The sequence below is a fragment of the Dendrobates tinctorius genome, unplaced genomic scaffold (genome assembly GCF_039654945.1).
Source record: "Dendrobates tinctorius isolate UK_male_01 unplaced genomic scaffold, ASM3965494v1 ptg000116l, whole genome shotgun sequence".
In the NCBI taxonomy this organism is placed as follows: Eukaryota; Metazoa; Chordata; class Amphibia; order Anura; family Dendrobatidae; genus Dendrobates; species Dendrobates tinctorius.
Window position 1 is genome coordinate 49,705,922 of NW_027361784.1, and position 16,063 is coordinate 49,721,984.

Here is a 16,063-nt window from a genome sequence, read left to right on the forward strand (position 1 = left end):
TGGCGTCACGAGTCACATATAAACTTTATTCTCATTGACCGCCGGGGGCCACGGCCCGGGTCGCTGCCACTGTGACATTTCCCATTGAAGTTATCGGGCCCGGTACAGAGTACCCCACGGCCCCTGGGGCGCGTCCTGTACGGTCACCTCTTGGGACTTTTTCTTGTATAGTGCATGTATTTTGCACCGTTTGAACATTGATGGCTGCGGAATGAGTTTAGGAAAACCCATCAGTGAGCTTTTTCTTATCACTTAATATCTTAAATTTGGTGTTGTCAGAAATCAGAAAAAAAAAAAAGACAGGATCACAAGTTCCAGATTAGTAGGAGCAGCAGGAGGATCTTCATGTAACTCATTCTGCAGCCAGTAAAGTGCAGGAAACAGTCTGGAAAAGCCAAACCGTGCCATGCGGCTGCCATCACACCTACCAACGTCTCACAGCTATATATAATAGCACCTGGAGACGAACCTTCAGCTCATCCTGCTCAAACTTTTTGGGCCACAATGAGCCGACTGGGGAGCTGTAATCTAATCAACCCCAAATGGGGCTTTTTATAGGGTACGGAGGCGGATGGAAGCCACAATGGGGAATCATCTCGCGCTCCCCTGGTCAGTCACAGAGCTCCGCTTCACTCACTCGATTTTGTATATTAAGGTAAGTGATAAAGCCACATCTGGTGCACTAGTTCACTCCAGAGCAAAATTCAAAATTCTCCTGGTTACTATTTGCTCAGAGTACTGATATGAACTGAATGCTTTAACAGACCCTCCGATGCAAGCAGGGTTTCCAAACCTGGTGTCTGCGGAGCCCTGATATCCCACAATGGATCACAGTCACAGGGATCTCAGAAAAGAACTATATCAAACTGATGGCATCCGACTCAGATTTAGGGTTAGCGTGCAGACACTGAACCTGAAGGGTCGCTGGAAGATGTGAGCTCAGAACAGAAAAAAATAAAATGAAAAAATAAAATATGAATAGCTGAATTATGAATGCAGCTCTGAATGTAAACGGAGAAACAAAAACGATAAGAAAAATAAATAAATCTACCCAAATGGACATAAAACTAAGTTGTAGCACCCTTTAAAAACAAAACAAATAACCAAAACATCACGGCGATGCCCCGAGGACCCGACAGAGCAGCGCAGGTTCCCGGAATCGCTGAATATGGAAATATCAGGAGCGTAATATATTTTTAGATAAAGTAAACTAAAGTGACAAGGACTTCACACAAGTGACCTATTCCAGGCGGTCTCGCTGCGAGGAGCAGATGGTGGCGTCTCCCGGGGAGACCTGATGTATAATTCACAAGTGAAGGCTTCCAGGTAGGCGCTTTCATCTCCCCTGCTCGGCCACTTCACACCGACATATGATAATCGCCAGGGTTCTTCTTTCCTTTGTTAATGAATTTTAATTACTTTCTATTGAGACGATTTGATTGTTTCATCCGCAGCCGCTTATTAAATATTACCGCGCTGGACGGAGACACAGAGTCATATTGCTGGAAAAGGGGTCGTGGGTCCGCGATAACGCCACACACCCTCTACAAGGATTTCAAGAGGGGCCAGATTTTGCTCTTCTTTTTTTCTGTTGCTCCCAAATATTCAGCTTTATTTATTTTTTTTTAATTTTCCAATGGTTCCAGACACAAGGACTATAAAGGAGGCATGGCTCTGATGATCCTCAGGGGCGGGTCTTTAGATTCTCTGTAAGCCACACCCATTGAAAAAAAAAAAATTAGCAATAAATAAAAAGGCTCATATCTCTGGAACCTTATGGCGGATTTATAAGAAAAAAAAAACTCAGGAGAACAGTGGGAATAAAATAAGAGCAAACAAAGCCCAGTTCAGAGAGCTTTATAGAACGGCCTCTGCCAGGACGGGAAGTGATCACCACCGTCCTCAAACTTCATCTGGCACTAGACACAAATGATCAGACGGTGGGTTCTATTCTCTGACCCGGATATCTGAAAGGTTCCTAAAAGTTTGACTTATTTAGGAGACAATCTGCCTCCTAATTAATGTTGCCAAAACCAAGCGTCCCCGTTACATGAACCCCCGGGAAATGGCGCCATCTGATACAAGTTTTGAAACTGCAGCAAATTTTAAAAAAAAAAAAGCAGCCGAGCACTAGATACAATGTAACCGGCGGCGGGCTGCGCCTCTTCTGTATGTCAGGCACAACCGCACAGAACTTTACACAAACTGTATCTAAACTTTACTCAACCTAATCCGAAAGTTCCACAGGAGGAAACATCGCCGCCGCAGTGTGGAGCGCGCTGCACAAAATATACGAAGTCACAATAGTTTATCCTGCTGGAAAAAAATTCTCAATCTGCTTCCAACAAAATAAAATCTCTCACCTTCCGACAAACCAGGACTCGTGTTCAGAATGAAAAGTGCGGCCTAAGAAGCGCGAGCGGGGCCGCAGCCTCGGAGAAAAGGGCGACCGCGGGCTCCGAAATCCAGGCCAGCACACTGTCTACATTGTCAACTATGGGATTTCTCCAGGATCAACACAACATGGAGGACACGATAGGTGACAAGTGATGGAGAAGAAACCAGGAAACCGCACGAGCAAGAAGAGGAAGAGGAGGAAGAGGAAGAAAAGGAAGAAGAGGAAGAGGAGGAAGAGGAGGAAGAGGAAGAAGAGGAAAAGGAAGAAGAGGAAGAAGAGGAAGAAGAGGAAGAGGAGGAAGAGGAGGAAGAAGAGGAAGAAGAGGAAGAAGAGGAAGAAGAGGAAAAGGAAGAAGAGGAAGAAGAGGAAGAAGAGGAAGAAGAAGAAGAGGAGGAAGAGGAAAAGGAGGAAAAGGAAGAAGAGGAAGAAGAAGAGGAAGAAGAGGAAGAGGAGGAAGAGGAAGAAAAGGAAGAAGAGGAAGAGGAGGAAGAAGAAGAGGAAGAAGAGGAGGAAGAAGAAGAAGAAGAAGAGGAAGAGGAGGAAGAGGAGGAAGAGGAGGAAGAGGGGGAAGAGGGGGAAGAGGAGGAAAAGGAAGGAGAGGAAGAGGAGGAAGAAGAAAAGGAAGAGGAGGAAGAAGAAAAGGAAGAAGAGGAGGAAGATCTCCACAGCAAGCGACATGGGGAAAAGAAGCGGGAGAAGCAACAGGCAGGACATGCCAAGCGCCATAGTACAGAACATCCCCCACATCACTGACCCTCTGTATACAGCTCACTCTCCACAGTACAGCACCTTCTACACCATCACTGACCCTCTGTATACAGCTCTCCCCATAGTACAGCACCTTCTACACCATCACTGACCCTCTGTATATAGCTCTCCCTCCACAGTACAGCACCTTCTACACCATCACTGACCCTCTGTATACAGCTCTCCCCATAGAACAGCACGTTCTACACCATCACTGACCCTCTGTATACAGCTCTCCCTCCACAGTACAGCACCTTCTACACCATCACTGACCCTCTGTATACAGCTCTCCCTCCATAGTACAGCACCTTCTACACCATCACTGACCCTCTGTATACAGCTCTCCCCATAGAACAGCACCTTCTACACCATCACTGACCCTCTGTATACAGCTCTCCCTCCACAGTACAGCACCTTCTACACCATCACTGACCCTCTGTATACAGCTCTCCCCATAGTACAGCACCTTCTACATCATCACTGACCCTCTGTATACAGCTCTACCTCCATAGTACCGCACCTTCTACACCATCACTGACCCTCTGTATACAGCTCTCCCCATAGAACAGCACGTTCTACACCATCACTGACCCTCTGTATACAGCTCTCCCTCCACAGTACAGCACCTTCTACACCATCACTGACCCTCTGTATACAGCTCTCCCTCCACAGTACAGCACCTTCTACACCATCACTGACCCTCTGTAAACAGCTCTCCCCATAGAACAGCACCTTCTACACCATCACTGACCCTCTGTATACAGCTCTCCCTCCACAGTACAGCACCTTCTACACCATCACTGACCCTCTGTATACAGCTCTCCCCATAGAACAGCACGTTCTACACCATCACTGACCCTCTGTATACAGCTCTCCCTCCACAGTACAGCACCTTCTACACCATCACTGACCCTCTGTATACAGCTCTCCCTCCACAGTACAGCACCTTCTACACCATCACTGACCTCTGTATACAGCTCTCCCTCCACAGTACAGCACCTTCTACACCATCACTGACCCTCTGTATACAGCTCTCCCCATAGAACAGCACGTTCTACACCATCACTGACCCTCTGTATACAGCTCTCCCTCCACAGTACAGCACCTTCTACACCATCACTGACCCTCTGTATACAGCTCTCCCTCCACAGTACAGCACCTTCTACACCATCACTGACCCTCTGTATACAGCTCTCCCTCCATAGTACAGCACCTTCTACACCATCACTGACCCTCTGTATACAGCTCTCCCCATAGAACAGCACCTTCTACACCATCACTGACCCTCTGTATACAGCTCTCCCTCCACAGTACAGCACCTTCTACACCATCACTGACCCTCTGTATACAGCTCTCCCCATAGTACAGCACCTTCTACATCATCACTGACCCTCTGTATACAGCTCTACCTCCATAGTACCACACCTTCTACACCATCACTGATCCTCTGTATACAGCTCTCCCTCCACAGTACAGCACCTTCTACACCATCACTGACCCTCTGTATACAGCTCTCCCTCCACAGTACAGCACCTTCTACACCATCACTGACCCTCTGTATACAGCTCTCCCCATAGAACAGCACCTTCTACACCATCACTGACCCTCTGTATACAGCTCTCCCTCCACAGTACAGCATCTTCTACACCATCACTGACCCTCTGTATACAGCTATCCATCCACAGTACAGCACCTTCTACACCATCACTGACCCTCTGTATACAGCTCTCCCTCCACAGTACAGCACCTTCTACATCATCACTGACCCTCTGTATACAGCTCTCCCTCCACAGTACAGCACCTTCTACACCATCACTGACCCTCTGTATACAGCTCTCCCCATAGAACAGCAACTTCTACACCATCACTGACCCTCTGTATACAGCTCTCCCCATAGTACAGCACCTTCTACACCATCACTGACCCTCTGTATACAGCTCTCCCTCCACAGTACAGCATCTTCTACACCATCACTGACCCTCTGTATACAGCTATCCATCCACAGTACAGCACCTTCTACACCATCACTGACCCTCTGTATACAGCTCTCCCTCCACAGTACAGCACCTTCTACATCATCACTGACCCTCTGTATACAGCTCTCCCTCCACAGTACAGCACCTTCTACACCATCACTGACCCTCTGTATATAGCTCTCCCCATAGAACAGCACCTTCTACACCATCACTGACCCTCTGTATACAGCTCTCCCTCCACAGTACAGCACCTTCTACATCATCACTGACCCTCTGTATACAGCTATCCATCCACAGTACAGCACCTTCTACACCATCACTGACCCTCTGTATACAGCTCTCCCTCCACAGTACAGCACCTTCTACATCATCACTGACCCTCTGTATACAGCTCTCCCTCCACAGTACAGCACCTTCTACACCATCACTGACCCTCTGTATATAGCTCTCCCCATAGAACAGCACCTTCTACACCATCACTGACCCTCTGTATACAGCTCTCCCTCCACAGTACAGCACCTTCTACACCATCACTGACCCTCTGTATACAGCTCTCCCCATAGTACAGCACCTTCTACACCATCACTGACCCTCTGTATACAGCTCTCCCTCCACAGTACAGCACCTTCTACACCATCACTGACCCTCTGTATACAGCTCTCCCTCCACAGTACAGCAACTTCTACACCATCACTGACCCTCTGTATACAGCTCTCTCCCCATAGTACAGCACCTTCTACACCATAACTGACCCACTGTATACAGCTCTCCCTCCACAGTACAGCACCTTCTACACCATCACTGACCCTCTGTATACAGCTCTCCCTCCACAGTACAGCACCTTCTACACCATCACTGACCCTCTGTATACAGCTCTCCCCATAGTACAGCACCTTCTACACCATCACTGACCCTCTGTATACAGCTCTCCCTCCACAGTACAGCAACTTCTACACCATCACTGACCCTCTGTATACAGCTCTCTCCCCATAGTACAGCACCTTCTACACCATAACTGACCCACTGTATACAGCTCTCCCTCCACAGTACAGCACCTTCTACACCATCACTGACCCTCTGTATACAGCTCTCCCTCCACAGTACAGCACCTTCTACACCATCACTGACCCTCTGTATACAGCTCTCCCCATAGTACAGCACCTTCTACACCATCACTGACCCTCTGTATACAGCTCTCCCTCCACAGTACAGCACCTTCTACACCATCACTGACCCTCTGTATACAGCTCTCTCCCCATAGTACAGCACCTTCTACACCATCACTGACCCTCTGTATACAGCTCTCCCTACACAGTACAGCACCTTCTACACCATCACTGACCCTCTGTATACAGCTCTCTCCCCATAGTACAGCACCTTCTACACCATCACTGACCCTCTGTATACAGCTCTCCCTCCACAGTACAGCACCTTCTACACCATCACTGACCCTCTGTATACAGCTCTCCCCATAGTACAGCACCTTCTACACCATCACTGACCCTCTGTATACAGCTCTCCCTCCACAGTACAGCAACTTCTACACCATCACTGACCCTCTGTATACAGCTCTCCCCATAGTACAGCACTTTCTACACCATCACTGACCCTCTGTATACAGCTCTCCCTCCACAGTACAGCAACTTCTACACCATCACTGACCCTCTGTATACAGCTCTCCCTCCACAGTACAGCACCTTCTACACCATCACTGACCCTCTGTATACAGCTCTCCCTCCACAGTACAGCACCTTCTACACCATCACTGACCCTCTGTATACAGCTCTCTCCCCATAGTACAGCACCTTCTACACCATCACTGACCCTCTGTATACAGCTCTCCCTACACAGTACAGCACCTTCTACACCATCACTGACCCTCTGTATACAGCTCTCCCCATAGTACAGCACCTTCTACACCATCACTGACCCTCTGTATACAGCTCTCCCCATAGTACAGCACCTTCTACACCATCACTGACCCTCTGTATACAGCTCTCCCTCCACAGTACAGCAACTTCTACACCATCACTGACCCTCTGTATACAGCTCTCCCCATAGTACAGCACCTTCTACACCATCACTGACCCTCTGTATACAGCTCTCCCTCCACAGTACAGCACCTTCTACACCATCACTGACCCTCTGTATACAGTTCTCCCTCCATAGTACAGCACCTTCTACACCATCACTGACCCTCTGTATACAGCTCTCCCTCCACAGTACAGCACCTTCTACACCATCACTGACCCTCTGTAAACAGCTCTCCCCATAGTACAGCACCTTCTACACCATCACTGACCCTCTGTATACAGCTCTCCCCATAGTACAGCACCTTCTACACCATCACTGACCTCTGTATACAGTTCTCCCCCCACAGTACAGCACCTTCTACACCATCACTGACCTCTGTATACAGTTCTCCCTCCACAGTACAGCACCTTCTACACCATCACTGACCCTCTGTATACAGCTCTCCCTCCACAGTACAGCAACTTCTACACCATCACTGACCCTCTGTATACAGCTCTCTCCCCATAGTACAGCACCTTCTACACCATAACTGACCCACTGTATACAGCTCTCCCTCCACAGTACAGCACCTTCTACACCATCACTGACCCTCTGTATACAGCTCTCCCTCCACAGTACAGCACCTTCTACACCATCACTGACCCTCTGTATACAGCTCTCCCCATAGTACAGCACCTTCTACACCATCACTGACCCTCTGTATACAGCTCTCCCCATAGTACAGCACCTTCTACACCATCACTGACCCTCTGTATACAGCTCTCCCTCCACAGTACAGCAACTTCTACACCATCACTGACCCTCTGTATACAGCTCTCCCCATAGTACAGCACTTTCTACACCATCACTGACCCTCTGTATACAGCTCTCCCTCCATAGTACAGCACCTTCTACACCATCACTGACCCTCTGTATACAGCTCTCCCTCCACAGTACAGCACCTTCTACACACTCACTGACCCTCTGTATACAGCTCTCTCCCCATAGTACAGCACCTTCTACACCATCACTGACCCTCTGTATACAGCTCTCCCTACACAGTACAGCACCTTCTACACCATCACTGACCCTCTGTATACAGCTCTCCCCATAGTACAGCACCTTCTACACCATCACTGACCCTCTGTATACAGCTCTCCCCATAGTACAGCACCTTCTACACCATCACTGACCCTCTGTATACAGCTCTCCCTCCACAGTACAGCAACTTCTACACCATCACTGACCCTCTGTATACAGCTCTCCCCATAGTACAGCACCTTCTACACCATCACTGACCCTCTGTATACAGCTCTCCCTCCACAGTACAGCACCTTCTACACCATCACTGACCCTCTGTATACAGTTCTCCCTCCATAGTACAGCACCTTCTACACCATCACTGACCCTCTGTATACAGCTCTCCCTCCACAGTACAGCACCTTCTACACCATCACTGACCCTCTGTAAACAGCTCTCCCCATAGTACAGCACCTTCTACACCATCACTGACCCTCTGTATACAGCTCTCCCCATAGTACAGCACCTTCTACACCATCACTGACCTCTGTATACAGTTCTCCCCCCACAGTACAGCACCTTCTACACCATCACTGACCTCTGTATACAGTTCTCCCTCCACAGTACAGCACCTTCTACACCATCACTGACCCTCTGTATACAGCTCTCCCTCCACAGTACAGCATCTTCTACACCATCACTGACCTCTGTATACAGTTCTCCCTCCACAGTACAGCATCTTCTACACCATCACTGACCTCTGTATACAGTTCTCCCCCCACAGTACAGCACCTTCTACACCATCACTGACCTCTGTATACAGTTCTCCCTCCACAGTACAGCACCTTCTACACCATCACTGACCCTCTGTATACAGCTCTCCCTCCACAGTACAGCATCTTCTACACCATCACTGACCCTCTGTATACAGCTCTCCCCATAGTACAGCACCTTCTACACCATCACTGACCCTCTGTATACAGCTCTGTGTGTGTGTGCATATCATAGATAGAAGAAAAGCCGACAATTCAGCAGCCGCAGTACTGTAAAATCACAGCAGGAGCTGACAGGATAGAAGAAATGGATTACATACAGTAAATACATATAGAATAGGTAGATATATAGATGTGACAAATACAATCAGTACAGTGTGTGTGCGGCTTACTGTACATGTATTTAATTATTAAAAGATTATTTTTCTGAAAAAAATGGTGTGGGCTCCCGCATAATTTTTTAACCATGAGAGGGAAAGCCGATGGCTGGGGGCCGATGTTTTATAGCCTGGAAAGAGGGTAATGCCCATGGAGCTTCCCAGGCTATTAATATCAGCTCACAATTGTATACTTAGTCTTTACTGGCTAATAAAATGGGGGAACCCACAAAAAATGACGTAGGGTCCCCCTATAATTAATAACCAGCAAAGTCTAGGTAGACAGCTGCAGGCTGATATTAATGGCCATGGATACTGGCTTCCCCCAGGCTGAAAACATCAGCTCTCAGCCGCCCAAGAAAATACACATCTATAAGATGTGCCAATTCTTTCACTTAGCCTCACTCTTCCTACTTGCCCTGTAGCGGTGGCAAGTGGGGTGATAGTTGGGGGGGGGGGGGGGGTTGGTGTCACCTTTGTATTGTCCGGTGACATCAAGCCCCGAGGTTAGTAATGGAGAGGTATCAATAAGACGCCCCATTACTAACCCTATAGTCACATTGTATAAATACACAGCCACCCAGAAAAAAGTCCTTTAACTGAAAGAATGACGGACTCCTTTAATAATCTTAATTAAACCATACGTACGACCTTGCCTAATTCCACCAAAGCACTTGTTTCTCCTGTAATAAATAAAAAAACAAACATATCGATCACCTCTCCCGCTGTTCTGCCCCCACGCCATAGTCCATGTCTGGGGGATAAATAGTTTTGAACCTGGACGGTGCCAAGATGCGACCGTCCAGGCTGAGACCCACTGGTGAATGAGCTGCTGCGTGCGCAGCCTAAGTGACTAGCGATGACATCACTGAGGCTGCATTTCCAGCTGGGCTGAACTGCAGTGACCTCGATGAGATCCCTGCTAGCAACATGAGAATTTCGCACGGTGAAGAGGCGAGTTCACCGCAGTTGAAATTCACTGCATTGAAGTTCTCCCAGTGAACTTGTCTCTGCACCGTGCGACTTTCTCACGGTGCTAGAGGAGATCTCACTGAGGTCACAGCAGTTCAGCCTGGCTAGGAACGCAGCCTAAGTGACCGAGGGTAACCTCAATGACGTCACCGCTAGTCACTGAGGCTGCACTCGCAATAGTTCATTCACCAGTGATTCTCAGCCTGGACAGTCTCATCTTGGCACCGTCCAGGTTGAAAACCATTTATCCCCCAAACACGGATTACGGCGTGGGACAGAACGTCGAGTAGGTGAGGGATATGGTTGCTTTCTATTTTTGGTTTATTACAGGAGACGATGGCTTCGTCGGAATGAGGTGTTAGGTGAGTACAACTGTTTGTTATTTTTTAATAAAAAAGGAAAAGTGCGTTTTGTTTTATTTCAATTAAAAGACTTTATTCTGACTGTGTCTTTATTTACCATATAACTATAGGATTAGTAATGGATAGGTGTCTTATAGACTCTTCTCCATTACTAAGCCGTGGGCTTGATATCACCTGACAATACAAAGGTGACATCAACCCCACAAATATTAACCCCACTTGCCATCACTACAGGGCAAGTGAGAAGAGTCGGGCAAAGTGCCAGAATTGTCGCATCTAATAGATGTGCCTTTTCTGGGCAGATGTGGGCTGCTATTTTTAGGCTGGGGTGGCCAATATCCATGGCCCCTTACAAGCCTGAGAACACCAGCCCTCAGCTGTCTGCTTTAGCAAGGCTGGTTGTCAAAAATGAGGGGACCCCACGACGTTTTCTTAAATTATTTAAATAATTAAAAAATACGGAGCGGGGACCCCTCTATTCTTGATAACCAACCTTGCTGAACCTGACAGCTAAGGCTTCCAGCCCCTAGCTGTGAGTTTTGCCTGGCTGGTTATCAAAAATAGGGGGCAACCCACGCAGGTTTTTGTTTTAATTATTTACAGCGCAGGAGTGGCTGATGAATACCACCCCTCTCTGCCGCTCATGCTCTCACTGTTATTAGCAGCAGCAGGTATCAGCTGATGTGTGTGGTAGTCCGATCAGCTGACACCAGCGACCGAAGGTAAACTTTATACCTCCGATCACAACTGAGTGCTCACGCTGTCCTTTAGACAGCGTGGGAACCGCGGCTCTCTGACCGGCGAGGATGATCTCACTGCCGGTCAGAAGCGGTGTTTGCCGTGCTGTCATGCATATGACAGTGTGTCAAACACTGTATTGTTGGGCCCCTTATTCAAGTGAATGGGGTTAGGGTCCGCTCTGCTGGATGACAGGCTGTATGGACGCATCATGTAACCATTCAGCCTGCCATATAGATGTAGCGGAGCTGACTGAGGGCACATCCTGCTGTCCTTGACTTTTCTGCAGCAAATACATGGCATAAAAAGTCAACCTGCGCATTTGCAGCGCTTTTTCACCATCCATTACAGTCAATGGGTGAAAAACACTGCAAAAACACTGAAAGAAGTGACATAGTCTATGTCAAAAAAACGCTGCAAAGCATAAAATTCTGATGACAAAAAAACCAATGTGTGTGCATGAGATTTCTGATATCTCCTAGGCTTTGCTGGTTCTGTAAAAAGCAGCTGAAAACTAGCATATAAAAAAAAAAAAAAAAACAGCAAAAACGTCCAGTGTGAACCAACCCTTATTCCTAATGGTAGAGCTGCCTGTATCTAGCGCCTCGGCGGAATCACCCATAGGATGTTTGCCGCCACAGGGCAAGGCCCGTATATTTGGTCACCTAGCGGTGTCCGCACAGTGAGAATCCTTTCATCTGGTGCAATCTTGGATTATCGTATATTCTGGATTATCGATTGCTTGTGTGACATGGAAGAGCGCTTCATAGAAACACGCCCCATTGGTCGCTCTGCACTGACGCCGGGTTATAGAACTGTCACTGACTATAGAGACATTTATTCATATGCAAAAAAAAAGTGATGAAATATGGAGTGATGGCGATTCGCGGCCGGTCTATGAGCACCAAGTCTAACATTACTGAGCCAACACCCCCATACAGCCATAATGCAGCCCCCCAATAAGATGTCAGACAGCTGTCATCATCCCTTGGCTCTTGTGGACCCCGATCAGTGGCTAATGAGCTGTGGACCCCCTATCCCACCCGTTCCTAGACCTGTAATCATGGACACGAGATGCTCTGCAGCCGTTTAGAGGGGACAATTTCACATATTTCATGTCACAATGAGGATTTTTTTTGCAGTTATCAGCGGCAGCAAAAGAGGACTAAGAAGCTTGTGTGGTGTATTGTGCAGTGTGTCTGCGCAGCACTGATACCGCGGCTCCCACCGCTCTAATCTTACTTACTTGGTGCTGACTTGCTTTGGCCAACTGGCGATTGGCAGATTCTACATGAGATGACGCGGTCTCAATATTGGCTTCAATGCTATCTGTAAATCCAGGACAGAGCGTTAGACGTGAGCTTATCTGCGGCACTATGGGACAGTGACGAGAGACTCTGGCCGACGCTAATGCCGTTAATCTGCAGCGCAGATTCTCACCCCCTCACTCTATCAATACGGTATCAATTAGTGTGAAGGAGACGGAACGACGTCCGACCCGGCGCCTTCCTAGCGGGCTCCGACCTGCAAGGGGGATGTCCTGAGCGCCACTTCTGACCAGCATGTCACAGGTTAAGTCTACACACAAGCAGCGTCAGCCCTGGCAAATATTTTGTTTTTATTATACCTTTATTCGACCCAGAGTGATATTGTTTATACTCTAGTCACATCCGAAGCTGCAAAAAAACGCTGCCTGTCAATTGTAATTTGTGGGAAGTCTGCACAGTAGGCTGACGGCTCCATTACTTGTGCTGTCAACACTGATGGCAAATCACCTAATGCTGCAATTACAAGAAAAAGGCTGTCACAGCAACCGCACTCTACCGATCCATCACCAAGCATGCCCATGAGTGTCCCATAATGTGGCAGAGAATGCCCCCAAGCACTCTCCAAACCATCACCAAGCATGCCCATAAGTGTCCCATAATGTGGCAGAGAATGCCCGCCAGCACTCTCCAAACCATCACCAAGCATGCCCATATGCGTCCCATAATGTGGCAGAGAATGCCCGCCAGCACTCTCCAAACCATCACCAAGCATGCCCATAAGCGTCCCATAATGTGGCAGAGCATGCCCAACAGCACCCTCCAAACCATCACCGAGCATGCCCAACAGCACTCTACGAAACCATTACCAAGCATGCCCACAAGTGTCCCATAATATGGCAGAGCATGCCACCAGCACTCTCCGAACCATCATCGAGCATGTCCAACAACACCCTGTGAACCAACACCGAGCACGCCCACAAGTGTCCCATAACATGGCAGAGCATGCCCAACAGCACTCTACGAAACCATCACCAAGCATGCCCACAAGCGTCCCATAATGTGGCAGAGCATGCCAGCCAGCACTCTCCAAACCATCACCAAGCATGCCCATAAGCGTCCCATAATGTGGCAGAGCATGCCAGCCAGCACTCTCCAAACCATCACCAAGCATGCCCATAAGCGTCCCATAATGTGGCAGAGCATGCCCGCCAGCACTCTCCAAACCATCACAAGCATGCCCATAAGCGTCCCATAATGTGGCAGAGCATGCCAGCCAGCACTCTCCAAACCATCACCAAGCATGCCCATAAGCGTCCCATAATGTGGCAGAGCATGCCAGCCAGCACTCTCCAAACCATCACCAAGCATGCCCATAAGCGTCCCATAATGTGGCAGAGCATGCCCGCCAGCACTCTCCAAACCATCACAAGCATGCCCATAAGCGTCCCATAATGTGGCAGAGAATGCCCCCAAGCACTCTCCAAACCATCACCAAGCATGCCCATGAGTGTCCCATAATGTGGCAGAGAATGCCCGCCAGCACTCTCCAAACCATCACCAAGAATGCCCATAAGTGTCCCATAATGTGGCAGAGAATGCCCGCCAGCACTCTCCAAACCATCACCAAGCATGCCCATAAGCGTCCCATAATGTGGCAGAGCATGCCCAACAGCACCCTCCAAACCATCACCGAGCATGCCCAACAGCACTCTACGAAACCATTACCAAGCACGCCCACAAGTGTCCCATAACATGGCAGAGCATGCCCAACAGCACTCTACGAAACCATCACCAAGCATGCCCACAAGCGTCCCATAATGTGGCAGAGCATGCCAGCCAGCACTCTCCAAACCATCACCAAGCATGCCCATAAGCGTCCCATAATGTGGCAGAGAATGCCCGCCAGGACTCTCCAAACCAACACCAAGCATGCCCATAAGCGTCCCATAATGTGGCAGAGCATGCCCGCCAGCACTCTCCAAACCATCACCAAGCATGCCCATAAGTGTCCCATAATGTGGCAGAGAATGCCCACCAGCACTCTCCAAACCATCACCAAGCATGCCCATAAGCGTCCCATAATGTGGCAGAGCATGCCCCCAAGCACTCTCCAAACCATCACCAAGCATGCCCATAAGCGTCCCATAATGTGGCAGAGAATGCCCGCCAGCACTCTCCAAACCATCACCAAGCATGCCCATGAGTGTCCCATAATGTGGCAGAGAATGCCCGCCAGCACTCTCCAAACCATCACCAAGCATGCCCATAAGCGTCCCATAATGTGGCAGAGCATGCCCAACAGCACCCTCCAAACCATCACCGAGCATGCCCAACAGCACTCTACGAAACCATTACCAAGCATGCCCACAAGTGTCCCATAATATGGCAGAGCATGCCACCCGCACTCTCTGAACCATCGAGCATGTCCAACAGCACGCTCTGAACCAACACCCAGCACGCCCACAAGTGTCGCATAACATGGCAGAGCATGCCCAACAGCACTCTCCGAAACCATCACCAAGCATGCCCACAAGTGTCCCATAATGTGGCACAGCATGCCACCAGCAATCTACTGAACCAACACCGAGCATGTCCAACAGCACTCTCTGAAACCATCACCAACCATGCCAACAAATGACCCATAATGTGGCAGAGCATGCCCGCCAACAATCTATTGAATCAACACTGAGCATGCCAACAAATGTCTCAATGTGGCAGAGCATGACTCGCCACTATTCTCCCGAACCATCAACAAGCATGCCCACAAGTGTCCTATAATGTTGCAGAGCATGCCGACCAGCACTCTACCGAACCATCACTGAGCATGCCAACAAGTGTCCCATAATGTGGCAGACCATGCCCACCAGCACTCTCCCGAGACATGCCCACCAACACTCACGTCCAGTTGTAAAGCATGGTTGCCAGCACTCTCATATTCAGTAGCAGAGCATGCCCTCCAGCACACTTCTAGTAGAGCCTGCACACCAGCTCACACCCACCACCACTCTGCCATCCAGAGGCAGAATATGCCTGCCAACACTCTCAGTTAAGCACGCTCCCATCCAAGGGAAGAGGATGCTCGCCAGCACACTACTGTCAAGGAGAAAAAGTCCATCAAAACTCTCTCGTCCAGGGGTAGAGCATATCACCCAGCCCTCTCGCATCCAGTGGGAGAGGATGCCCACACTACACTCCTGTATAGCGGCACAGCATACCCACAAACAAGACTCTCCCACATATTCACAGAGCATGCCCGGCATAGTTTTCCCAGTGTCACACAGCATGCGAACATCTTCTCCCGCACAGTCATAGAGCATGCCCATATCATCTGCCTGCACAGCCACGGAGCATGTCAACATCTTACTGCACAGCCACAGAGCATGTAAACATCTTCCTGCACAGTCACAGAGCATGTCAAC

The 16,063-nt window shown here is 49.0% G+C and overlaps 1 protein-coding gene across 6 annotated transcripts in view; it reads right to left on the reverse strand.

Annotated features, from left to right (window-relative positions):
- Positions 1–16,063, reverse strand: part of TSNARE1 (t-SNARE domain containing 1) — a 232,822-nt gene that overhangs the window by 127,021 nt on the left and 89,738 nt on the right. For 5 of the 6 annotated variants that reach the window (XM_073590427.1, XM_073590424.1, XM_073590425.1 and 2 more), the window contains one exon: positions 12,623–12,705. The exons of the other annotated variant lie outside the window; for it this stretch is intronic. In XM_073590427.1, the coding sequence (XP_073446528.1) occupies positions 12,623–12,705 (83 nt within the window). The remainder of the gene's footprint in view (positions 1–12,622; positions 12,706–16,063) is intronic. 6 annotated transcript variants of the gene reach the window in all.